The sequence below is a fragment of the Canis lupus genome, chromosome 3 (genome assembly GCF_048164855.1).
Source record: "Canis lupus baileyi chromosome 3, mCanLup2.hap1, whole genome shotgun sequence".
Lineage (NCBI taxonomy): Eukaryota > Metazoa > Chordata > Mammalia > Carnivora > Canidae > Canis > Canis lupus.
In genome coordinates this window covers 34,544,387-34,570,016 of record NC_132840.1, presented here as the reverse complement: position 1 = coordinate 34,570,016, position 25,630 = coordinate 34,544,387, and the positions used below count along the sequence as shown (strand labels likewise).

The 25,630-nt window shown below is 42.6% G+C and overlaps 1 protein-coding gene across 2 annotated transcripts; it reads right to left on the bottom strand.

Moving 5' to 3' along the window:
• Window positions 1–297: 297 nt before the first annotated feature.
• Window positions 298–25,577, bottom strand: TTC4 (tetratricopeptide repeat domain 4). Of its 2 annotated transcripts, XM_072820358.1 has the most exons (10): window positions 25,399–25,577; window positions 24,407–24,524; window positions 23,268–23,429; window positions 19,604–19,681; window positions 17,550–17,674; window positions 8,283–8,369; window positions 6,144–6,361; window positions 5,232–5,313; window positions 3,805–3,887; window positions 298–1,468 (listed from the first exon to the last, which is right to left on the bottom strand). In XM_072820358.1, exons 1-10 carry the CDS (start codon window positions 25,507–25,509, stop codon window positions 1,366–1,368), a joined length of 1,167 nt encoding a protein of 388 aa, XP_072676459.1. In that variant the 5' UTR covers window positions 25,510–25,577; the 3' UTR covers window positions 298–1,365. The 2 variants fall into 2 exon arrangements, with proteins under 2 accessions (XP_072676459.1, XP_072676460.1); XM_072820359.1 differs by lacking the exon at window positions 23,268–23,429 and having other exon boundaries at window positions 25,399–25,564.
• Between the last annotated feature and the right edge of the window lie 53 nt (window positions 25,578–25,630).

Below are 25,630 nucleotides of genomic sequence, written 5' to 3'. Positions count from 1 at the left end.
TGCCACACGGAGCCCTGCACTGCCTGCTAGAGTTGCTGCTGTTGGGCCTCTCACACAGAGTGCTGAGTCAGCAGCTGGGGAGAGAATGGCCTCAGTGTGGCCTAAGCCAGGGCAAGGGTGGAAGCTGGACTTCAGCTTCCCGGCCACATGCCACATGCAGGGACGCTGCATGGTTCTTTGTAAATATTCCACAGCAAATTGCCTTTCAAAGGCCGTTGATCTTAAGGATAGCAGCTGGTTTCAGTTTAATGATGTATTAGTTAGCATTGCTATAGTAACAACCCCCAAATCTCAGTATTTATGACTACAACAAACATTTATTTCTCATTCATGTTACAATCAATGGCTGCAGGCCAGCTCCCTCAGCCCTGCCCCAAGTGTCTTACCATTCTGGCACCCAGGCTGATGAAACAGCCACCAGCTGGGAAATATGTTCTCATGGCAGAAGGAAAAGAACATGAACTTACCACCCAATGCCCTCCAAACCTCTGTCTGGACATGTCCACCCACATCCCTCTGCCTGCCCTGGGGAATGGAGTGGGTGCTGCAAACAGTCCTGTGGCTACAGGTAAGGATGTATACTAGCCTCTAGGAGCTGCAGCTGCAGACAAATATATAACCTAAGACAACTCAACTGCCAGATTTTTAAAAGGCACAAAAATCCTAAAATGTGAAAACTGGAGAGGAACTCAAGAGTCCACCATCCAAGTCTGTCAGTATACCCTACTGCACAGATCAAGAAAACTGGTAAACTTTTTAGGGGTTCTGCAGGAACCTGGTTTGTAGATCTTCATGGATGCAGAAAGCAGGAGTCAGATTTCTTGACCTCTTCTCACTCCAGGGTCTACAAGCTCCCCATAAAGTAAGCCTCTCTGCTTGTGAGATACCTGGAGGCTGGAGTCCCTCAGCCTGAATGTCTTAAAATTACATGTGTGGTTTGAGGGGTAGCTTTCCTGAGGCCTCTACCACCACAAAGGTCCAGAACCAGGGCATTTGTCAGCATCCATAGGCCAGTACACTTCCTCAGGTCAGCTGCTGTGTACTCTAACATGGTCCCTTCAGGGATGGAGGCTGGTGGTAACACAGCTCACAGTGAGTCCAAGGATGTCATGACCAAGGTGCAGAGTTTTTTTTATCAACAAAGGAGAGTGAAGACCGGCTGGCGCACTGGCAACAATGACCAGAGAGACTGTAATGTAGTTCAGGGAAGTCAGCAGCTCTGACCCCCACCACGATGCATAGAAGGACTGTCCCCAGGGTGGGAGAAATAAAGTGTAAGTCTCAGCTGACTCAAGTACGCTGGATTCCAGGCAGAAGAGAGTGAGGGAAGGAGCCAGGAGGCCTGGCTCCCATAGCCTGGCTTGGTCACTTTACCTGGTGCACCTTTCTCCCTTGGAGATAATTCCTACAAAAAGTAGAGGATCCTACACAGACCAAAAATGCTGGTGTCAGGGCTTTTACCAAGTACCTGTAGTGAAGACAACAGAAAAGAGTGGGTTAATTGAATTGCAGTCTTAATCATCCATGTACCTTCGCAACAACATTCAAGGTCCAGGTGAACCTCTGGACGCGAGTCAACATTAAAATGCAAGGTTAGCACATTTATTTGTTTATTTACATATCTGGGAAATTAGCATGACCCTCTCCCTCTTACGACCTAGCCAGAACATTTGGGCCAGTCCTCTAGCATCATGTATGCCTGTGGCTAAACACAGAATCAAACTATAAGAACACGTTTGCTTGCTTGCTTGCTTGCTTGCTTGCTTGCTTGCATTCATTCATTCATTCAACAGTGCATGCCCAGGGTAACTTGGGACCTGTGCTGAAAACAAAAACCATCATCCCTACTTTCAAGTCCTGAGGGGAAGGGGATAAATAACGACAGCAAAACAATCGCAGAAGCATTAGTGAGGTACAGCATTAGCCCAAAGGGCATGCTTCCCTCTATGGGAAAGGGGAATCAGGAAAAGCTTCCTGGAAAATGTCATGTCCATCTTGACTTTATTTAGAATACAGGTAGTGATGGGGCATGGGAGAACTAAAGTGAACTAAAGTGAGGAGGGGCAGATTGCATTTGCTGTTGTTGGGGCATAGAGCAAGCAGAGTAGGGTCTGGTGGGGAGTGGGGCAAGGCCTTGGCCTCCCAGATTGAGGGTTAGCATTACCCAATGTGTTTGGATCTGGAGACAGAGGGGCCTACATCTTTGCTCTACCCAGTTCAAGGTCTGAAGTTGCCAGAAACCTGTCCTGGGTAGCCTCTTGCCTATGCCAGTCATTTAAAACGTAAACATTTGGTTCCGTAGCTCAGGGGTTAGAGCACTGGTCTTGTAAAAAGTAAACATTTCCAACAGCATTTACATTTTCTGAGAAGCATGAAATTGGTTTTCCTTCACAGATCTGCTTTCTGTTTAGATTTCTCCCCCATTTTTTGGAGATGCAGAGAGTGGACCTTAGGTCTTTAAAGAACTGGTAATAATTTGCTAGTGGAAAAAATGAGTAGCTAAAAATGTGCCTATAAACTAGAAGGGAGTTTAGTGCCAGAAAATACTAAGAGAAGTCATCAATCATATCTGAAGAAATCTTCACCTCCTGCCTACCAAGCCAAAGCAGAAGCATCAAGACCAGCTGGACCCCCTACCAAATCAGTCACCACATCACCAATTCCCATCTGCAATCTTTCACCATCAACTAGTATATTTAAGACCTGTATACTACTCTAAATTTTACCTACACATCCTCTGTGGCTCTATATACCACTATCAGGATAAAGTATGCTCCTGAGCAGAGCATTCAAGGCCTTCATGCCAGCTCTCCAGCCTCTTTCCTACCCTGCCCAACCACCCTACGCCCAACACATCGGGCTCCTTTAGCCTAAATGGAAGAACATTTGCTTTGCTCAAAGCTTACGGAAAGATAGTCCAGGAGTCAACTTACAAATCTACCGAGGGTATTCCCTTACAGCCCAGGACTACCTCAAAGCTGAACAAAGAGACAAAAGCCAAATCCAACTGACTGCCATGACTATTAGCAAAGATGCACTCTTACAACAAGACTGCCCTTTACAGTTAACAAAAGTATTTTGACTCTCTTGCTGGCTCTCAAATACCTGAGAAAAACGTAGGCAAGAATTAGTATTCCCATCCTCAAGATGAGGATACCTCCCCGGGGGTGGGGGGCAGTATGTGCTTATAGTCACACAGCCAGTAAATGATGGCATCTGACTTCACAAACCAGTATTCTTTCCATAAAATAGTTTCAGGGGACCCAGGCACAATGAGGAAGAGGAGTACCAACCCTGCTGTTCTCAGGTATAAAAGCCAGGCAGGGATCCCTGGGTGGCGCAGCGGTTTAGCGCCTGCCTTTGGCCCAGGGCGCGATCCTGGAGACCCGGGATCAAATCCCACATCGGGCTCCTGGTGCATGGAGCCTGCTTCTCCCTCTGCCTATGTCTCTGCCTCTCTCTCTCTGTATGACTGTCATAAGTAAATAAAAAATTAAAAAAAAAAAAAAGAAAAAGAAAAAAATTAAAAGCCAGGCAGCTTGTCCCTGCTCAGACCAGCTCCATTCACTTCTCCCAGTCTGAGGGTACGCTGGCTACAGTGCACTGATCTCAGTCATACTGCAGTCTGTGTGGCCAATGACCTGGGCCAGGCCCCATGGTTGCCATCTCACAGTTGTGTGTCCAGGGCAGAAGGGAGAGGAGTATAAGGCCATCCATCAGCAGTGGGGTGAGAAGCTGGCTATTTCCCAGGGATGGTGCCTGAGCAGCTTCCTTGGTCTACTCAGCCTCATGAAAGTGGCTCACCTGGGGTGCTGGAGCACCTGTAGCAGGGTGCTCTTGGGAGGTACCCGGTAGAGTTCTGTCCCGTCTTCATCCTCAAAATAGACCTGCAAGAGTAATACAGGAGTGGGAATGAGACACAAATACAGGGCCCCAGAGCAATAGGCATGGTGAGGCCAAGTCTAGGGAAAAGCTAAAGAGATGGCAACTATTATTAGCTGAGTGACTCCTTTATAGAGTTGGGGGCTATAAAGCACTCAGTCCTCGCTCATAACAGTAAGAAAGGCATTATCAGCTCCATTTTCCAAAGATAGAACCAAAGCTCAGAGAAGGGAAATAACTCACCAGTGACACCCAGGTAGCAAACAGAGGAGCTAAAATTCAAGGCCTGTGAGCCTTTCCCTAGCAATTCAGACCCCTAGATGTAGGAAAGAAAACCATGGTGGCCATGGTGGCCCAAAGGAGAGGAAGAGGCCGAGGAGGATGAGAAGGATGTCCACAGAGGATGGCCCTACATGGGTGTCAAAGCCCCTGCAGTGTAAGGAAGATGTCTGTACAGGAGGGCTGGCAGGGAGTGTGGGGTGTCAGAACCCAACCAGTGGAGAGCAGCCTTGCTGGGAGCCCGACAGCCTAAGCCAAGTGATAAGGGCTACCTTGTAGGATAGATGAGGTGTCAGAGCCCATGTGGTAAGAAGGGTGTCCTTGTGTGGGGACAGTTGATACAGGGGTGTCTGAGAATTAGATGGTACTAGTGTATCAAAGCTAATTTCCTAATTTTGATAGCTGGTTGCGATTATAAAGGAAAATATCCTTGTTTGTAGGAAACCGACACTGTAGTTAGTATTCAGGGGCAATGGGACATCAATTGGACTCTTACTCTCAAATGGATATTAGAAGACAAAGTCTTTGTTCTATGAGCTGTGATTTAGAAAAGGAAAACAAAGATCCTAACAATGGAATATTAGCCTTAAAAAGGAAAGAAATTTCTGACACAAGTTACAATATGGATGAACATCAGGCTCAATGAAATAAGCCAGACACAAAAGGACAAATGGTATGCAGCTCCACTTATAGAAGATTCCTAGAGTAGTCACATTCATAGAAGAGGTAGAATGGTGGTTGCCAAGGCCTGGAGGGAGAGGAGGATACAGGTTTACTGTTTCAGGGGTGTAGAGTTTCAGTCTGGGATGATGAAGTGGAGATAGATTGTGCAACCATCCCCACCACCATGTGGATGTACTTAATGCTAGGGAAGCAGGCACTTAAAAATGATTCAAACAGTAAATTTTATGTTCTATACAGTTTGACACAATTTTTTTTTAAAGGCAATAAAAACTTACCCCCCAACCAACTTCCCAGCAGAAAATAATAATAATGAAATTTTTAAAAAATTTTTTAATTTAAAAAAATTTTTAAAATCCCAACTAGGAACAAGGTAAAACATCTCTTACCTCTAAATTGTCAGGGCAGTATTTTCGTTCTAAGTCCCAAGAGGGCGTTTCACCAAACATCACCATTAGATGATCAATAAACCTAAGGACATAACATGTACTTTCTGGGTATCAATAACTCAAGATCTATTTTCCTACATCACAGTACCTGGACACCCATCCAGAAAGAGATTTAAAAAAATGTATAAAACATGAAATGTAGGCCTAAGCCATTGTGAGCCAAAACCCTCTGGCTTAAGCCAAAATGTGTATGTGTATTACTTGTCCTGTTATGACACAGTAATTTTCTTTAAACTGACTCAGACTCAACATTCCTTACATTCAGTCACATTTAAAGCATTAGCCCTATGAGATCACAAATTAAAATTGCTAGTTAGGGCAGCCCCGGTGGCTCAGCGGTTTAGTGCCGCCTACAGCTCAGGGCATGATCCTGGAGACCCTGGATCAAGTCCCACGTCAGGCTCCCTGCATGGAGCCTGCTTCTCCCTCTGCCTCTCTTTCTCTCCTCTCTGTGTATTCTCATGAATAAATAAATAAAATCTTAAAAAAAATCATGGAAAAAAAATAAAATTGCTAGTTATATCTTTTCTAATAAGTACACAATTACTCTGCATATACTACCTAGAATGACTTCATATCTTACCACAGACAAGTATCAGTGCACAAACAATATTGTGGTGCTCTACTTACTAACCTAGTCAGGATGATGATGGGACTTGTATCTGTCACTGCAAAGCTAGTTATATAGTTAGTGAAGGGAGAAATCAGCTCCAGGATAGAGATTATGCCAAACCAGACCATTAACCCTCTATTTCCCTCCCTCCTCAATTAAACATCCACTTGTTCCTCCTGCCAAGATAGCAAGGAAAGAGCATGCCAGCAAGAACAGGGGGCTCTTGGGCAAATAAGTACCTGGAGTCCTCGTGAAAAGCAGAGATGAAATCCGATTGGGCATGTTCCGGGTATAGAAAGAGCACGGGCCAGCTTAACCTGCCCTGCTCATCTACATTCAGCCTGGCTCCATAGGGGTTGTCTGAGCTGAGCCCATCCAGGAAAATCTCACCTAGACCTTCTGAGTCTGAATCTTCATCCTGACCGACAGCTTCAGAGACTAGCCTGATGTTCCTAGCCTGGATTAAAAACAGAAATACACACACACAAACCTTCAACAGCAAGGAAACCACCAACCTGTGAGTCCCCCAAGGGCCAGCTCTATACAATTCCTCTTCATTACCCCTGAGGCCTAGCACAGCAGGGATAACTCATCTTCAGCAGGCATCTATCACATGCTGGACCCTGTGTCAACAGAGACAAGCTAGACATGGTTCCTGCCCTCAAGACTTGGCTCATGGTCTAGTGGGCAAAGAGCTATGGGGATAAGTACAACACGAGGAAAGAAGTGGAGCTACAGAAGTACAAACCACTGATAATTAATTCAATTAATTGGGGGCTGAAGATGACTCCAGAATGCTGGGCCCTAAGCAATGATTATGAAAGGCAGAGAAGTTGGCGGGGGCGGTGGAAGGGCAGTCCATCCCCAAGGAACAATATATGCAAAGGCACAGAAAAGAATATATATTTTGTGTGCTGGTTTAGCTAGGTCATGGAATACTAAAAATAATGCACATTGACCTATCTTGACTATCTCATGAAAATAAAGATAAATCAAAGGTCTGAATAGAAGAGCTGCCCCTTTATATATGTGTGTGAAGGCTAGCAATCAAAATTATCGCAAAATAGATTTTGCAATCAAAAGTACTTTTTTTTTTTTAAGACTTTATTTGAGAGAGATCACAAGCAGGAGAGAAGGGCAGAGGGAGAAACAGACGTCATGCTGAGCAGAAAGCCTGATCCGAGACTCGATCCCCAGGACCCTGAGATCATGATCTGAGCCGGAAGGCAGACTGAGCCACCCAGGCACCCCAAAATTACTTTTGATATCCCCTAAATAGGGTTGGCAAACTTTTCCTTAAAGGGTCATATAGAAATATTTTAGGCTTTGTGAGCCAAATGGTCTCTGTTGAAATTAACTACTCAACTGCCACTACAGCGTGAAAATAACCACAAGTAACACATAAACAAAGAGGCAGGGCTGTAATCCACTGGTTGCAGTCTCCTGACCCCTGCTTTAAACTGTTGGTAAAATACAGTTCTGTGTATACGACTGTTGGAGTAATTTGTACATACACTGAAGCCTGAGATGCAGGGTCAGACTAAAGAGGGAGCCAAAATCAAGTCTGTATGTAAATGTCTGGGCATTTCAATATTCTACATTTTAGAAAATGACCAAATCCCTCACTGTGAATGAGGATTAGCTAGAGAATCTGGAGTATTCCAACCTGTTTAATCTGTTAACAGGTGTTAACAGATTGCTTGCTATGGGAGGAACTAGTGGAATGCATGTTAGTAAAGTTCTCAAAGTCAACAAGTAATTTAAATGGTGTATAATTTAACTCAACAAAGAATGACACCTAGAGCCTAGTCCACAATCTCAAGGCAAGTGTCCTCTCCTATGTGAAGACCAAGCAAGCCAAAGCTCCACAGATGACTTGCTGGGTATCCAGGTAAAAACAAGATTTGGGTCAGAATACATCCATTTAAAATGCACAGAAGAAAGGACAGGGTTGAATTTGTTGTTAGGGTTAAAGAAGCAACATCCTAAAATTCAGACTTTCTCAGGATACAGTGGCTAACAGCAAGGACCTGGCTCTGATACACATTAGCTGTGTGAGGTTTCTTCACCTCCCCAAGACCATATCACCATCTAGTAAATCAGGACACTAGAAGATCTACCTCAGAAGGCCACTGCAAATATTAAATAATGCTTAACCCACAGCAGCTGTTCAGTGTAGCTTACCTGAGATCAACATATGTACACAAGCAGGAAAATGGACTGAACCCAGGGGCTCTGACTCCAGAGCCCCTTCAGCATACTGCTTCACCGAAGCAGAGAGAAAATGAACAAATTCATTCAGGTAAAGGATCCCAACAAGCTTGAGGATTAGTGGATTTATTAACAAGACCATATGGGCCTGAGGTTTGAGAACTCACCTTGATGGCCTGGAGTAGAGCCTCGTTCTCATTCTGCTCCTTCTTTTCTTTCAGCTTTGCTTTCCTGATATCCCTCTGCTCAGTTCTCTAAAAATTAAATCCAGATCCATCAGCTCTAGGGAGCTTGCTTCCTCTTCTGTCACTCCAGCCTGCATCTTACTATCTCCAGTATCTGTCTAACCCAGTCTCCTGTGTCAAGCAGCATCAGTGGCCTGATTCAATTCAATTAATATTTTAAAAGCACATGTCTGGTGCCAGGACAGGTGGCAGCAGAAATTTTAAAATCTACAGTTCCCATACCCACGGAGCTCACAGTCTACTGAGGGGGGACAACAAGTGAAATGTCGGTTCGGCATTACCCAGGCAATGTGAGTCCAGTGCTGTGAAACACAGAGTGATGTCTTCTTCCCCACCAAGGAGGTTTAGAAGGACACAAAACATCCTCCCAGATGATGGAGAAAGAGCATTCTCGGTAGAGGGACTGACATCAGGGTCTATGGGGTATTTCAACTTATCTGGGATGGCTGGAATATAGGAAGCATTGGAAAAACCCAGGACAAGAACTCATCAGAGGCTTTGCCCTTTGCCTGATTATAATCCATGAGAGAAAATCATGAGTCTACTTAATCTGACAGAAGTATAATTTAGATTTCCTTTCCTGCAAATCTGCCCCAAACCAGCTGATTCTGCTTTTTTCCTCAGGATCGTAGATTAACAGAAGTCAGCAAATTTTTCTGTAAAGGGCCAGATATTAGTATTTTAGGCTTTGCAGACCACGTATGCTCTCTGTCACATATTATCTACTTTTGTTAGTTGTTTGTAACTCTTCAAAAATGTGAAAAACATCTCTAGTTCACAGAATGCAGAAAAACAGGCCACAGGTTGGATTCTGCCTGGGGTCAGTTTGCTGACCTGATCTAAAATAGAGTACCAACCATCCCTCATCCTCTCCACAAAAGCCCCACAACAAGTTAACACAGATCTTTTTTTTTTTCTTGTGAACATAGTCTACCCTTTCAGGGAGAAAAGGGCTGATAACTCTTGCCCATTCCTTCTCCAATATAGTCTGCCAACAGAGCTGCAAAGCTCCTTTCTACTGTTAGGAAGTCTGAGTGCATGCACCATCCAGAGTCCTCCACCCCACAGATACCACTAAAAACTATGTCCAATTCTGCTTTCACAGTTGAGCTACCTCCAACCACTGTCTGGTCCATATTAGAGAATGATCAAGGATGATGCAGACTCTGTCCCATGTTTTTACTCTGATTTACAGGATACATGTGAGTGATGTGGCTTATGAAGTCTCGTATGGAGTCTTGCCAGCTACATAAAGTAAAATGACCACCAGGTCAGAGGAGCCCTGAACTGTGGAGTTTGCTGCACTTTAATTAAAAAAAAAAAAAAAAAGTCAACTTTGTTGAGGTAATAATTTACTATTTTAAGTGTATAGTTCAATGAGTTTAGACAAAGATATACCTTGAGTACCCAACACCTCAATAAGACAGACATTTCTATCCCCTAGAAAGTTTCCTCATGCCCCTTTGCTGTCAGTCTTCCTCCCATCCCATTACCAAGTAATATTCCATTGTATGAGTATCACATTTTGCTTCTCTCCTTCCTGTTGCTGGACACAAGAGTGGTTTCTGGATTACTATGAATAAAACAGGCTGTGACCATTCTTAGACAAGTCTTTTTATGAGCGTGTTTTCATTTCTCTTAGGTAAACACCTCAGAGTGCAACTGCTGGGTCACAGGATAGGTGTATGAAACTGCAAAACTGATTTCCAAAGTAGTTGTACCATTTTATATCCCACTGGCAGTGGATCAGAGCTTCAGGTGCTCCACCTCTTCACCAACACTTGGTATTGTCTGTCTCGTGAACTGGAATCCCACTGAGGTTTAATTTGCTTTTCCCCAATAACTGATACTGTGCATATTTTCACATGCTTATCGTAAATCTTCTTTTCAGAAGTGCCTGTCATTTTTAACATTTATTTCTTTCAGAGAGAGAGAGAGAGAGAGAGTAAACAAGCAGGGGGAAGAGAAGAGGGAGTGAGAGAATCCTCCAGCAGACTCCATCTACACTGAGCACAGAGCCCATTGCAGGCCTCGATCCCGGACACTGATATCATGACCTGAGCCAGAAACAAGAGTCGGATTTTTTTTTTTTTTTTAAGATTTTATTTATTCATTCATGAGAGACACGGAGAGAGAGAGGCTGAGACACAGGCAGAGGGAAAAGCAGGCCCCATGCAGGAAGCCCGACGCGGGACTTGATCCTGGGACTCCAGGACCACGCCCTGGGCTGAAGGCAGGCACTAAACCGCTGAGCCATCCAGGGATCCCCAACAAGAGTCAGATGTTTAAACTGACTGAGCCACGAGCCACTCAGGCACCCTGTCTGTTTGTTTCTTTTGCCATATTTAACATTTTTTCAGAGTGAATACATTTCTTTATGTATTCTGGATATAGATGCATTACAAATATTTTCTCCAATTCCATGGCTTGCCTTTTACTTCTAACAAGTTTTTTAGTTTTGACTAAGTCCTATAACAATAGTTATGAAACAAAATTTATCTTTACCAATAATCCTGTTTTTTATGGCTTATACATATTTTTAATTTTTTGAGGTAAAATTCACATGACATATTAACCATTTTAAAATACACAATTCATTGGCATTTCATATATTCACTGTACTGTGCCCCTATCTAAAAAAAAAAAAAAAAATCACCTGTCTAAAACCATCACCTCCTCCATTTAGGTCTGTGATTCATTTTGTATATAGTATGAGGTTGGGGTCCATATTCATGCTTGTCATGTGGATATGCAAAACACTATTCCTTCCCCCCATGAATGGTCTGGGTACCCTTGTTGGGAATCAATTGTCTATAGATGTGAGGATTTATTTTCTAGCTCTCAATTCTATTACACTGATCTATAAATCTATCCCGTTCTGCCAGTACCATAATGTCTTGATTACTATAGCTCTGTAGTAAGATTTGAAATTAGGAAGTAAAAAAAAAAAAAAAAAAAAAAAAATTTAGGAAGTATAAGTCCTCTACCTTTAAATTTTTTTTAGGGGACCCTTGGGTAGCTCAGCGGTTGAGATCTATCTGCCTTCAGCCCAAGGCATGATCCCAGAGTCCTGGGATCGAGTCTCAAGCCTGCTTCTCCCTCTGCCTATCTCTGTATCTCTCATGAATGAATAAAACCTTAAAAAATTTTTTTTCTTATGGTTTTGGCTATTCTGGGTCCCTTGAATTTACATATGAATATTAGAATCAGTTGGTCAATATTTTGCAAAGCAGCCAATTGGAAATTTGCTGCAGGCGGAGTGGAATCTGTACACCAATTTGGGGAGCACTGTCACCTTTACAATATTAACATCTGATCAGTGGATGTCTTCCCATTTTTTTAAATTGAATCTCTTTAAACAATGTATTTTCAAATAAGATTTCTGCTACTTCTGTTAAATTTATGTCTAAGTATTTTATTCTTTTTAATGCTATTGTAAATAGAATTGTTTTCATATTTGGAACATTCTCCAAGTCTATAGAATTGGGTTTTGTATATTACTGTATCCTACCAGCTTACTGATCTGTATTAGTTCTAATAGCTTTTTTAGTGGATTCCTTAGGATTTTCTATATACAAGATCATATCATTTGCAACTAAAGAGTTGTACTTTTCCTCTACAATTTTTTTTAAAGATTTTATTTATTTATTCATGATAGTCACACACAGAGAGGGGAGAGAGAGAGAGAGAGAGAGAGAGAGGCAGAGACATAGGCAGAGGGAGAAGCAGGCTCCATGCAGGGAGCCCGATGTGGGATTCGATCCCGGGTCTCCAGGATCGCGCCCTGGGCCAAAGGCAGGCGCTAAACCGCTGCGCCACCCAGGGATCCCTTCCTCTACAATTCTGAAGGATAGGTTTGCCGGGTATAGAATTCTTAGTTGATAGTCTTTCTTTCAGCACTCTGAATGTCAACCCATGGCCCTTTGGCTTCTATGGCTTCTGATGAAAAATCAGCTGTTACCTTTTTTTGTGTGTGGGGGGGGGGGGAGGGGTAGGGCAGAGGGAGAGGGCAAGAGAATTTCTTAGGCAGGCTCCACACCCAGCACGGAACCTTTGACAAGGGGCTCAATCTCACAACCCTGAGATCATGAGCTGAGCCAAAATCAAAGGTTGGATGCTCAACCAATTGACCCACCTACGCACCCTCTCAGGAGTCACTTTTATTGAGGATCTCATATGTGAAAGGTCTCTTCTCTCTTGATGCTTTTAATATTTTCATGTTGACTTTAACAGTTTGTTTATGATGTGTCTGGGTGTAGATTTCTTCAAGTATATCCTACTTGGAGTTTGTTAAACTTCGTGGAAGAGTAAATTACTTTTTTTTTTTTAATCAAATCTGGGAAGTTTTCAGTTATTATCTCTTATATTCTTTTGTCTTTTTCTTTCTCTTCTCCTGGGGACTCCCATGTCTATGACAATATATTGATGGCACTCTATAGGTCCCTCAGTCTATCTTTATGGTTTTTTTTTAAAGACTTATTTATTTAACTTTAAAGGGGGTGATGGGCAGAGAGAGGGACAGGAAGAGAATCTCAAGCAGAATCTCCACTGAGTATAGACAGGGCTCAATCCCACAATCCTGAGATCATTACCTGAGCTGAAATCAAGAGACACCGAACTGAACTGAGCCACCCAGACACCCCTCTCTTAATGTTTATTCTTCTTTCTGGTCCTCACACTGGGTAATCACATTTGACCTATCTTCACAGTTCTACTCTTGGGCCCATATGTGAACTTTTCACTTCAATTATTATACTTTTCAACTACAGAATTTCTATTTGATTCTTTTTCATAATTTATTGATAGTCTCTATTTGGTAAGACATTTTGTTCATATATATATATATATATATATATATATATATATATATATATATAAATTTTTTTCCTTTTTTTTTTTTTACTTCTTCAGACATTGCTTTCTTTCTTCCTAGAACATATTTCAAAGTCTGGTTTAAAGACTTTGTCTTGTAAATCTCACATTTGGGCTTCTTCAGGGACATTTTCTATTCATTTTTTTCCTGCCTATGGGCGGCCATACTTTCTTATTTCTTTGCACGTCTTGTAATTTTGTATTGAAAACCCGACATTTAAAATAATACTATGTGGCAACTCTGGAAACTGGATTCTCTCTCTCTTTCCTCTGCAGTATTTGATATTGCTGTCATTGTTTACTTTTCTGAACTAATTCTGTAAAGCCTGTATTTGAGGGACACCTGGGTGGCTCAGTAGTTGAGCATCTGCCTTTGACTCAGTTATCCTGGGGTCCTGGGATTGAGTTCCACGTCAGGCTCCCCATGTGGAGCCTGCTTCTCCCTCTGCCTATGTCTCTGCCTCTCTCTCATGAATAAATAAATAAAATCTAAAAAAAAAAAAAAAAAAAAAAGCCTGTATTTGGTTTTACGTGACCACTAAAGTCCTTAGTTACTTAGTTTAGTGATCAGCTAATGATTGGACAGATTTCCCTTAATGCCTAAAGCCAAAAAGTCTCCCACTCTTTTGCTGAAGGGCACATGCAGATTGTGGCACACTTTCAACACTCACCCACAATTTACAGTTCAGCCTCAGCCTTCACTTACTGCTTTCACAGAACCTCCAAGTCAGACAGAGGTAAGAGCTTAGGGCCTTCTTTGATCCTTCCTAAGCACATGCATAGCTCTGGACACACATGTGACATTGTAGATCTCCAGGAGTATGTTGGAGCTTTTTAAAGCCCCTGCAGAATCTCAATCCCCAGCTTTTCCTTTTAAATATTCTGGTAAACTGGGTGGCTCAGCGGTTGAGTGTCTGCCTTTGGCTCAGGGAGTGATCCTGAGGTCCAGGGATCAAGTCCCACATTGGGCTCCCTGTAAGGAGCCTGCTTCTCCCTCTGCCTACATCTCTGCCTCTCTCTGTGTCTCTCATGAATAAACAAAATCTTTTTAAAAATAAATAAATAAATATTCTGGTAAGCCTACTATTTATCCTAGTATCCACTATCTTAGGCAGCTACAATCTTAAATAATTGCTTCTAATTGTTTTTTGACACATCCCTCCTTCCCAGCACCCCCAAAAAGTTCTCCATACTGGGATAGCTCCAAGATTCATCTGCTTCCAAACAAAATCTGCTTCATGGGATCCCTGGGTGGCGCAGCGGTTTGGCGCCTGCCTTTGGCCCAGGGCGCGATCCTGGAGACCCAGGATCGAATCCCACATCGGGCTCCCGGTGCATGGAGCCTGCTTCTCCCTCTGCCTGTGTCTCTGCGCCCCTCTCTCTCTCTCTGTGTGACTATCATAAATAAATAAAAATTTAAAAAAAAAATCTGCTTCATGAGTATGGTCTTCAAGATCACTAAGACGGTCAAATAATGACAGTTCTCTGGGAATGGGGCTTTGAGCAAGCTCTGACCCTATCTGCTTCTTCTGGTGGCTGCTGGGCTGCTCATTTTAACCATGAGTCTTTCAAGGCTACTGTGGAACCAGGGAGGGAGGAGATGGGAATAGGGAAGTTAAAATGTCATGAAGTTCGCTGTACTTAAGAGGTTCAGCAATTTTTCTTGAATAAACACTCCCCAGATTGCTACAAGCCTTTGTTTTTTAAAGATTTTTATTTACTCATTCATTCATTCATTCGAGACACAGAGAGAGAGGCAGAGACACCAGCAGAAGGAGTAGCAGGCTCCATACAAGGAGCCTGACACAGGACTTGATCCCGGGACTCCAGGATCACACCCTGGGCCGAAGGCACGTGCTAAACTGCTGAGCCACCCAGGGACCCCACCCTGCTACAAGCCTTTGGCTCATTTCAGAGCTCTAAAAAAAAAAGTTGACTCTGATCATTTTCACCGGTTTTCCATAGACTTTCTATAGAAGCAAAGAATTTTAGCAGATCTTTATTTGGCTATTTTTGCTGATGCCACTTCTCTTTGTTGATTTATCTACTTGTTCTATCAATTACTGAGAGAGGGAGGTTGACATCTATCCCTATTTGTAGATTTGTCTCCCTCCATTTTTTTGCTTCTTACATTTGGAGTTCTGTTATTGGATACATGCATATTTATAATTACTAAATCTTCTCGATAAGCTGACCCTTTTATCATTTAACAAAACCATGATTTATTTCTGGTAATATTCATTGCCTTGATGGCTGTTTTGAGATCCATCACTTACAAAAGCCAAGCATGTAGGAATCCAGAGTCAACTTATACACAGATATAGAATAATCCCAATGCTCAGCAAGCAATGTCACCCACACCCAATGTCAGGCTTTTGGGCCCTGAAATCTCCCTTTAACTGTGCTTTGCCACAGGACCTGCAAGCTTTCATTTAGGTCCACTAAGGGTTTTTCTGAGGATTAGCTTGGCTATGTCCTTCCACAGTAGCACTCTACACATTCTCTCTTATGCACATCCTGTTTAGAAATTCTGGCCCAAACCCAGTTACCTAGCCTCAGAATTCTGTTACTGAGCCATGTCAGCCAACAGATACCTTTTCTTTTCTTTTTTTTTTTTTTTTAACCACTTGATATGACCAGAATGACTTCTGACTAAAACCTACCCCTTTGCAGGGAGAGCTGAAGGCTCTCTTGGCACTGAAAATTTCCCCTTCCATAGTATAAGCAATGAAGACAGAACTAGATGAAGAATCAGGAGACCTGAAGTCTCGAAGTCTAGTTCTAGACATGTGAGGCGGTACTGCAAAGGGACTAAGCGTATAGATTCTAGAGCCAGACTGCTTGATTACTGATGCCCAGCTTCATCACAGCTGTGTGACTCAGGCAGCTTCCTGATCTCTCTGTGCTTTAGCTACCTCACTACTGAATGGTGAATTAGAACAGTTCCTACCTTATAGGGCTGTTGTACGGTTTAAATGAATTCATGTAAGTAAAAAACTTTAAATAGCACCTGGAAGATATACACAGTAAGTGCTATCTAAATACCGGACATTATTTTTTGGTAATGATGGTATATTATCATCATTGTCGCTATTGTGTACATTTCATCATCAAGTTACAGGTGTCTTGAAGCTGGGAGTTACACAATACTATAAAGAAGCTTAAGAGTTTAAATGTTTTTTTTCTTTTCAAAGATTATTTAAGAGAGAGAGAGCATGCACACAAGTAGGGGGAAGGGCAGGGGTAGAGGGAGAGAAGCAGACTCCCTGCTGAGCAGGGAGCCTGACACGGGACTAGACCCCAGAACTCTGAGATCATGACCGGAGCCGAAATCAAGAGTCAGATGCTTGACTGAGCCACCAAGGCACACCGGTTTAAATGTTTAACTGTTCATTGCCCTCCTCTTTTTCAAGAGCTTTACATAGTGTACAAACTATATTATGGCAGTTTTATGCCATTTCTTATTCAAATCCTAACAGCCACAAATTAACTCCTTATAAGTCAAGAAATGTGCTAACAATACACACCAGACATTCTCATTTAATCCTCATAAAAACCTGAGTTTTTATAACATAACATATATTATGTTAACTATTTTATATTTATTTTATGCTATTTAATAGTAATATAACAACTTATATGATAACTATTTTCAAAGAGGGGACTGAGTTTCAGAATTATCAAGAACTTGCCCATGGTTATGCTTTCTCCTATCTGGAATGTTCTCCACTCCCCACCCCCCATCCTCCAGTCAAGTAAACTCTTGCTCAGTCTTCAAGAGATTATACCAAGCATCACCACTTTCAGCAAACCTTATCTACTATTCCCAATCGCTGCCCTTCCCTTATCCAGGCCCAAGTTAGATACTACTACTTATATATACTATATATTCCTGCTTGCCTCTGTCACATTATAATACTTATTTACTTCTTTGTGTCCTCCAGAGTTCCAAAAGTAGGGAATAGTTTTGGGTTTTGTTTTTAAAGAAGAAAAAGTTTACAATGACCCAAAAGACACAATCTTAGAAATATTAACTAATGCTAAGTAGGGACACCTGGGTGGCTCAGTGGTTGGGCAGCTGCCTTTGGCTCAGGTCGTGATCCTGGGATCGACTCCCTAGTTGGGCTCCCCGCTCAACAGGGAGTCTGCTTCTCTCCCTTTCCCCCTGCCCTTCCCCCTACTTATGTGCATGCTTTGTCTGTCTCTCCCTCTCTCTCTCTTTCTGTCTCTCATGAATAAATAAATAAATCTTTAAAAAAATAATAATAATTAATGCTAAGTAACAAATACCAACTGGCTACTGATTCTGCAACCAACCTTCAACTTGTCTGCTTTAGCCCTCATTTCCAGCAGCTTCTTCTCTCTGGCATCTATCTGTAGCCCTTCATCACACCAGTTCACAGCCTCAGCAAAGTTTTTCAGTTCCAGATGGCATAAGGCACCTGTAAAACCCAGAACCCTTAGAAAAGGTGGACAATATGCATGGAAAGAGCTGTCCTTGAACAGGAACCAACACCCCACGCACCCAACCACCACCACCACCAAACTCCACCAGCTACCTACCAGCCAGCATTCTGAAGGGAAAATAGTTGATTAAAGCCCTTTGTACTGCATTCCCCAGACAAGGAATATTGTTTTTATCTTCGATCAGAAAGATCTCTAGGGCCCATTCAACATAAAACTCCTGTTAAGTCTCCCTGGTATTAAGGGCTTTTAAAGTAGGGAGGGGTGCAATGTAATGGCAAAGAGCACAGTCTCTGGAATCAGACAGATCTGGGCTGGAAATCTGGCTCTGTTGTTTAGCAACTAGACATTAGACAAAATACTGAGCATCTCTAAGCTTCAGGTTCCTCATCTGCAAATCAGAATAAAGTCCATCTCAGATGGTATTTTAAATAGAGATAGAGAGCAGAATTGACCTTAGCCATTCATCAAAAGTGTCAAGACCAAAGACATTAGGTCTCTTCTAAAATTGTTCTTTTTTTTTTTTTTTATAAATTGTTCCTAATAGCTTCTAGGTTAAGCCACCTCTCCTCTCACGTTTGTTCTTCTCCAGTTGGCCTCTTTAGACTTTCCACAGAATTTCCAAATATCAGAACTGTAAAGGCTTAGATGTCAACAGAATCCAACTTCATCTTCCAGAGATGAGCAAACTGACACTCACAGTGGGTGTCTTGCCAAGGTCACATGCTGAGGTATAACTGACAATTCAAGATTTACAGGGATCCCTGGGTGGCGCAGCGGTTTGGCGCCTGCCTTTGGCCCAGGGCGCGATCCTGGAGACCTGGGATCGAATCCCACATCGGGCTCCCGGTGCATGGAGCCTGCTTCTCCCTCTGCCTGTGTCTCTGCCTCTCTCTCTCTCTCTGTGACTATCATAAATAAATAAAAAATAAAAAATAAATTAAAAAAAAAAGATTTATAGACTCCTGGGATCCCTGGGTGGCGCAGCGGTTTGGCGCCTGCCTTTGGCCCAGGGCGCGATCCTGGAGACCCGGGATCAAATCCTGCATCGGGCTCCCGGTGCATGGAGCCTGCTTCTCCCTCTGCCTGTGTCTCTGTCTCTCTCTCTCTGTGACTATCATAAAAAAAAAAAAAAAAGATTTATAGACTCCAGTTTTTGCCAATTTCACAGGACTACACTAAATTTACTTGCCAATATTTGAATAGTACCTTCTTTCCCTACAGCTGAGGGAGATGGATCTATGTATACCAACCGCTAACTATGCATATCTAAAGATGCATAACTTTGATAAAGCATTTGGCTTATGATAAAGCAGTCAATCCATGGGAATATAAGGAAGATTAATATGTGATGAATAAATTAAAGTTTACAAAGCACCTCTGAGCTTCTCAAAGAAACGGTAAAATATAAAAGTAATACAAGCAGTATTATTACATAGAAAGGTCAGACCACAAAAGAAAATATAATCTGGGAACATCTCAGCATCAGAGTTATCAGCAAAGGTCCCATAACTTATCTCTTAATTAACATGACATTTGAAGATCTCGCCTTTCAAACAGCTAATTTGAAAAAAAAATTAGAATATGGCTTTGGAACTGCTTTATTTTAATTAATTTTATTACTCATTTAAAATGAGGAGTTTCAATTTCTCTACAAATTCTTTTCTTCTTTTTTTTTCTCTACAAATTCTTAAACCATAAAGGATATTATTCTCTGGAAAATTCTTTTGAAAATGGCATGTTGCTATTGATAAGGACTGGGAACTTAATATTAAGATTGCAAAAATAAGGTGACTTCATTAGTATCTTAGCACCTTAATATCAAAGCTTAAAATGCGTCAACTTTTGGTGCAGTGAGTGCCAACTTTTCCATAAGGACAATCCTACTGTAGTTCTACAATACTTACCTCTTACTATTGCTTTGAGGTGGCAGGGTTTTAGCTTTCTGGCAGCTTTCACATCATTGAGAGCAGAACGAAAATTGCCTAATAGGCACCATATAGAAGAGAAAACAAAATTGAGATCAGAATATTTGCAAAATTTCATGTGTAAAAATATAGACATTCTTGTACAGTGAGTCATAGAATATCTATAACACTGGAAACCCACAGAACAACTATAAATGGGTAGTAGCAAGCTCATGAAAAGATGCTTAACATCACTAGTGACCGAAGAGATTAAAATTAACATGGAGGGCAGCCCCTGTGGTGCAGCGGTTTGCATGGAGCCTACTTCTCCCTCTGCCTGTGTCTCTGCCTCTCTCTCTCTGTGTCTCTATGAACAAATAAATAAGATATTAAAGAAAAGAAAGTTCTTTCTTAAAAAAAAAATTAACATGGAACTGGTAAAAATTAAAAACAGGTAATATCCACCTGGGTGAAAGCAGGGAAAAAGGGCACTCCTAAGGGTAAATTAGAGAGCAAATTAGCATGCACTTATGTGTATACTGACCCAACAATATTCTTCTAAGAACTTATCCTTAAAAAAAACTGGACAGGGATGCCTGGGTGGCTCAGCGGTTGAGCATCTAACTTTGGCTCAGGGCGTGATCCTGGAGTCCCGCAATCGAATCCCACATTGGGCTCCCTGCATGGAGCCTGCTTCTCCCTCTGCCTATGTCTCTGCCTCTCTCTGTGTCTCTCATGAATAAATAAATAAAATCTTAAAAATATACTTAGACAACTGTGCAAGGATAAATGTAAGAGTATGTTAACTGCAGCATTAAATTGTGAATTGTGAAACACTTGATGATACCCTAAATATCCCCAATGTAGTAATGATTAAATAAACTACGTAAATCCACACTACTAAATATTATGCAGCCATTAAAAAGAATAAGATAGATCTGCACATAAAAGGCACGATAGGGTGCTTGTGCTACATTGTTTTAACTGGTTGTTCTGTATTTATAATGTCAGTGTGTAAAATACCAATATATTTGTATAAAACAAACCAATCTAAATATACAGACATATGTACACACACATATGTAAGTGCACTTTTAAAAAAGTGTGCAATCATACACACTGTTATCCAAACTGAGAGGGTATGTGGTAGAACTTCCCTATCTAGTTTATACTATAAATATTACTTAACAGTTTACTATTTACCTATTATTTTCACTTCTAAAAATCTAGCACAAGGGTCAGCAAAACTTTTCTGTAAAAGGCCACACAGTAAATATTTTAGGCTTTACAGTCCACATATGGTCTGTTATACATTCTTGTTTTATAATCCTTTAAAAATATAAAAAACATTTTTAGCTCACAGGAGGCCAGGGATCCAGATGTGGCCTGTGAGCCATAGTTTGCCAAATCTGGCTTCAACCTTAACAATAATCAGAATTAGTGGGGAAACTTTATCACTGACTGTGTTCATTACTGCATTATTTTTAAAAACCTAAAAGCAGCTGTATACTCAATAATAGCAAAACAGTAAAGCCAACTGTGTAAACACTGGTTATGTCCAAATGATGCAACTTTATGTAGCTATTAAAATAGTACTCAAATATTTTTAATGACAGGTGAAATTGACTACATTATAAAATTAAGTGAAAAGAACTGAATACAAAATTGGAAAAACAGAATGATGGTAATGATGGGAAAAAAATGTATATAAAAGAGATCTAAAGACTTCTGGTTAAGGGTGCTAGACTGAACATAGGATTTAACTCAACCTCCACTACTCTCCCCCTTCCTCCCAAAAATGTTATAAACCCAGAAAAGTAAGAACACAGAGCACATTTTAAAGCTAGAAAACAAAGGAACAATGGTTAAATGACTTAGCCCTAAGAAAACGGAATTCTAACCCAGCAGAGGGAAAGCCCCAATGCTGCCAAGTTGTACTGCAGAACCTAAAGTACCCAGGGCTAAGGAACTGACAGTACCAGGGGACTGTGGGTAAAGGTGTCTTCCATTCAGTGCACTCTGAATCAACCTGATTCTGCATACTAATCCTAGTACTGTGTACCCTTACAGAGTTCAGTTTACTTAATTTACTATACTTTACTATGGTATCTTACTCTGCTGACTAGGAATAAAGCTGTTAACCTTGCCTACCTTACATAGCTGCTATGAGGTCAAGAGGGATAATAAATGTGAAAGTGCTCTGAAAACTATACCAGTGAGATCTCATTTAAGGAATGGCTGTGATTTTTTTTTTAAGATTTTATTTATTTATTCATGAGAGAGGGAAAGAGAGGCAGAGATACAGGCAGAGGGAGAAGAAGAGGGAGCCCGATGTGGGACTCGATCCCAGACCCCCAGGGATCACGCCCTGGGCTGAAGGCAGGGGCTAAACTACTGAGCCACCCAAGGATCCCCATGAATGCCTGTGATTATTATGCCTCTGCTCCTCTAGCATCACACACAGTTTTCTTCTTACAAGGTACTTCTTTTGGTCTTATTAGCCCTGCACATAACAATCTTTAAGTTCCCCCAAAGAAAGGAACTATGTAGCTATTGTTCACAGTGCAAGGCCTAGCACACAGTAGACGCTTTATATATATTTACTGATTGAATGAGGAAATGAATCCAACTCCTTCAGGGAAAGGCCAGATCTTACTCAACTCTGCCATGCCAGGGCCTAACACAGAACAAGAACTCAAAGTTTGTCTGCTGAATGAAAAAATGCATTCCTCTAGAAGTCAGAAAAATGGGTTTCTCGTCCAGCTTCTTGCACTAATCAGAGGATCCTTCTCTGGGCCTAAGCAAAATGAGGGGGTTGACCACTCTTACTATTTAGAATATTATAATGGAACATGCTAAAGGAGACAACAGTTGGGGCAAACTACAGTAACAGAGAGACTCTGCTTAAATGTTGATGAATCCCAGCAAAGCTTATTCTCTACCAGCCCCTCAGAGGCCCCAGGTCTCTTTAAACTCTGTGATAATAAACATGGGTCTAACATGACCAAGACTGGTCATGAGCAATAATGCCTCCCAGTAATCAGTGTTTCCCAAAGTCACATCTGCAGAATAGTCCTACATGTTAATAAGTGTTACTTAAAAAGGGAGCTTACAAAACTTAAGAATCATAGGGTAAGGTTCTTTGCTGTAGGTCATCTCAACATCTTTAACATACTAATGTGCACTGATTGCCAACAAAGCAGCAGCACTTTCCAATTTTACTTGTCCAAAGAATATCTTTCACTTCAAGGGTTCTACAGAGTACTCTTTGAAAAAAATTCTCCCTTTAAGATAGTTACTCCTACATAAATATATCTATTGCTTAAATCCTTCTAGCAACCTGAAGAAGAGGATAAAAGGCCAGAAACAAAAACACATTGAGAGAGAAACATTTAGGCTAAAACAAAAAAGTCCCAGATCATACCAACTCACATATTAAGGTATGTCACTCATTTGGTTCAGATAAGAAGAATTATTCAATATATCTGCTTTCCCTTTTCACCAAGTCTACCTGCAAGATCAGAGTTCCATTAGAGTAATTGGAGAACTAACTTTCTGGATAAGTTAGGCTCTTCATCTGACACTCAAACTCTGCACTAGCCATTATAATGGCTTTTACCATACATTAGTTCTTTAGAAAGCACTAAATAATGGAATAAATTACCTAGATAGTACTGTGCTGCTGCCCGGTTGGTATAAAGGACAGCATTCATATCAGGGTCTGAGCATTTCTTCTTTAATCCTTCGGTGTATGAAATCACTGCCTTTTTATACTCTTTTTCTTTAAAGTAGTCATTGCCCTCATCCTTATAGGTTTTGGCCTGTTCTGCAAAGAAAAGAATAAATAATCACTGTTTCCTATTTCTGTAAAGGCAAAAATTAAAAATAAAATTAAAATATTAAAAATATTAATATTAAAAATATTCTAAATCACATATTAGATATGATAAACCAAATAGAAGAAACCAGGAAAGCAAGCTCAAAAATAAATCCTATAAAACTGGGTATCAACATGAAGAAACAAAGTCATGTGTAGTTAATGCTACAATCCATCCCAAGTATCTTACAGGGTAGATAATTAGATGCTTGCCCAAAAAAAAAAAAAAAAAAAAAAAAAAGAATAAAGGAAAAGCGTGTACTTATCCTACCTCTGGAAGAACTTTTTTTTTTTATTTACTGAAGAAATGGGGGGAAGTTATCTTCTGTTTTTGCTTTATGTTTTATCCCTGGAATACCGATTCCCCTATCCTCACCCTATTGGAGTCTATAAAATTGTTAAGAATCAGGGATCCCTGGGTGGCGCAGCGGTTTGGCGCCTGCCTTTGGCCCAGGGCGCGATCCTGGAGACCCGGGATCGAATCCCACGTCGGGCTCCCGGTGCGTGGAGCCTGCTTCTCCCTCTGCCTATGTCTCTGCCTCTCTCTCTCTCTGTGACTATCATAAATAAATTAAAAAAAAAAATTGTTAAGAATCAGTCCAAGATTCCAATCCACTGTGAGCCCACTCCCTATGTCCCCCTCCTCAGTGCTCCCACAGCACCTAGTACACGGCTATGCGTTGGCACTTCTCACACACACAGGACAATCTGGCTATCCACTGGAGCGTGAGACCTTTGAGGACAATCTTATTCATCTCCTTACCCCCAAAGCCTAGCATCTAGTAGGTATTGGGGGGAGAAGGTACATGTGGAATAGTGACAAGCTAGCCCAGGGTAACTGTTTCTTGTTATCAGAAACTTTCCGACTCACTCTTTCCCTCAATTCAATGGAGACACAAAGCAAATACTAGACTCATGTAAGATACCTTCTGGAGACCGCTCTTCGTCGAAAATCATTGACTGGAGGCAAGCCAAGTCAGGGTTCGCATTGGGATCAATTTCAGATGGCGCTTTCTTCATAAACAGGGGGACCTTTTCAAATTCCTGGAGGTGAAGAATGAACTTTAAGAATACGATTTTCCACAGAGACCCACTTCCCCATGTCTGTATCAAAATGCTCTTACTCATCAGGATTTGCGGACCATGATTATCTACCTCGCTTCCCCACCCAGGCCTCAGTTTCCCCAGTGTAAGATGGGAGCGCAGGGTAAGGATCGCTAACGAAATCCTTTCGGTTCTCACATTCTTACAAGGGCGGTGGGGACCACCATTAATTAGGCGCTCCCGTGTTCCCGGCACCTTACACCCACCCCCACCCCTGATCCCTTCATCTTCGCCGCAATCCTCCAAGGCTGTAGCTATAGTTACAGGGAAATCGTACACATGAGGGGACCGGCTCAGAAAAGTTAAGTAACTACGTGGAGGAGTCCCTCGTCTGCCTGACTAAAACCCGGACCCCCAGATGTACTGGCTGCTGAAGACCGCCCTCCAGACCCCGAGGCAGATTTTCTAAGGCTCCCACCCAGTGGAGACCACCCAACCGCTGGCGGGGCCGGAGGGGCGGGAGGGGAGGGGGCGAGGGTGCGGGGGGCCTGGGGTGCGGGGGGCCGGACGGTCCAGGAGGCCTAGGGGTGCGGGGGGGTCCGTGGTGCAGGGGCTCGGGGGTACGGGGGGCCCTAGGGGTGCAGGGGCTCGGGGGTGCGGGGGACCTGGGGTGCAGGGGCTCGGGGATGTGGGGTCCTGGGGTGCGCAGAGCCGGAGGTGCGGGGGGCCTGGGCTGCAGGGGCTCGGGGGTGCGCGGAGCCGGGGGTGCGGGGGTTCGGGGGTGCGGGTGGCCGGCGGTCCGGGAGGCGCCTGCTCGCCAGCCCCGGGGTCCGGACGACGCCCCGACACTCGCGTGCGTCCCCGGGCCGCCCACCTCCTCCCACTGGTCCTCGTGGAAGCCGCCACGGTACGGCTGGCTCTGGAACTTTTCCAGGAACGAGTCCATGGCATCTTCGCCGGCGGCGCCCGGCTCCGGCCGCTCCATGGCGGCCGCTCGGCGCTCCCGCCGCGTTCCGGGCCACTTCCGGCGGGCAGCGCGGGCGCCCTTCCGTCAGTCCTCCGGGCCGCGCCAGCCCGCGCGCCTCGGGTTCCGCCCCTCCCCTGCG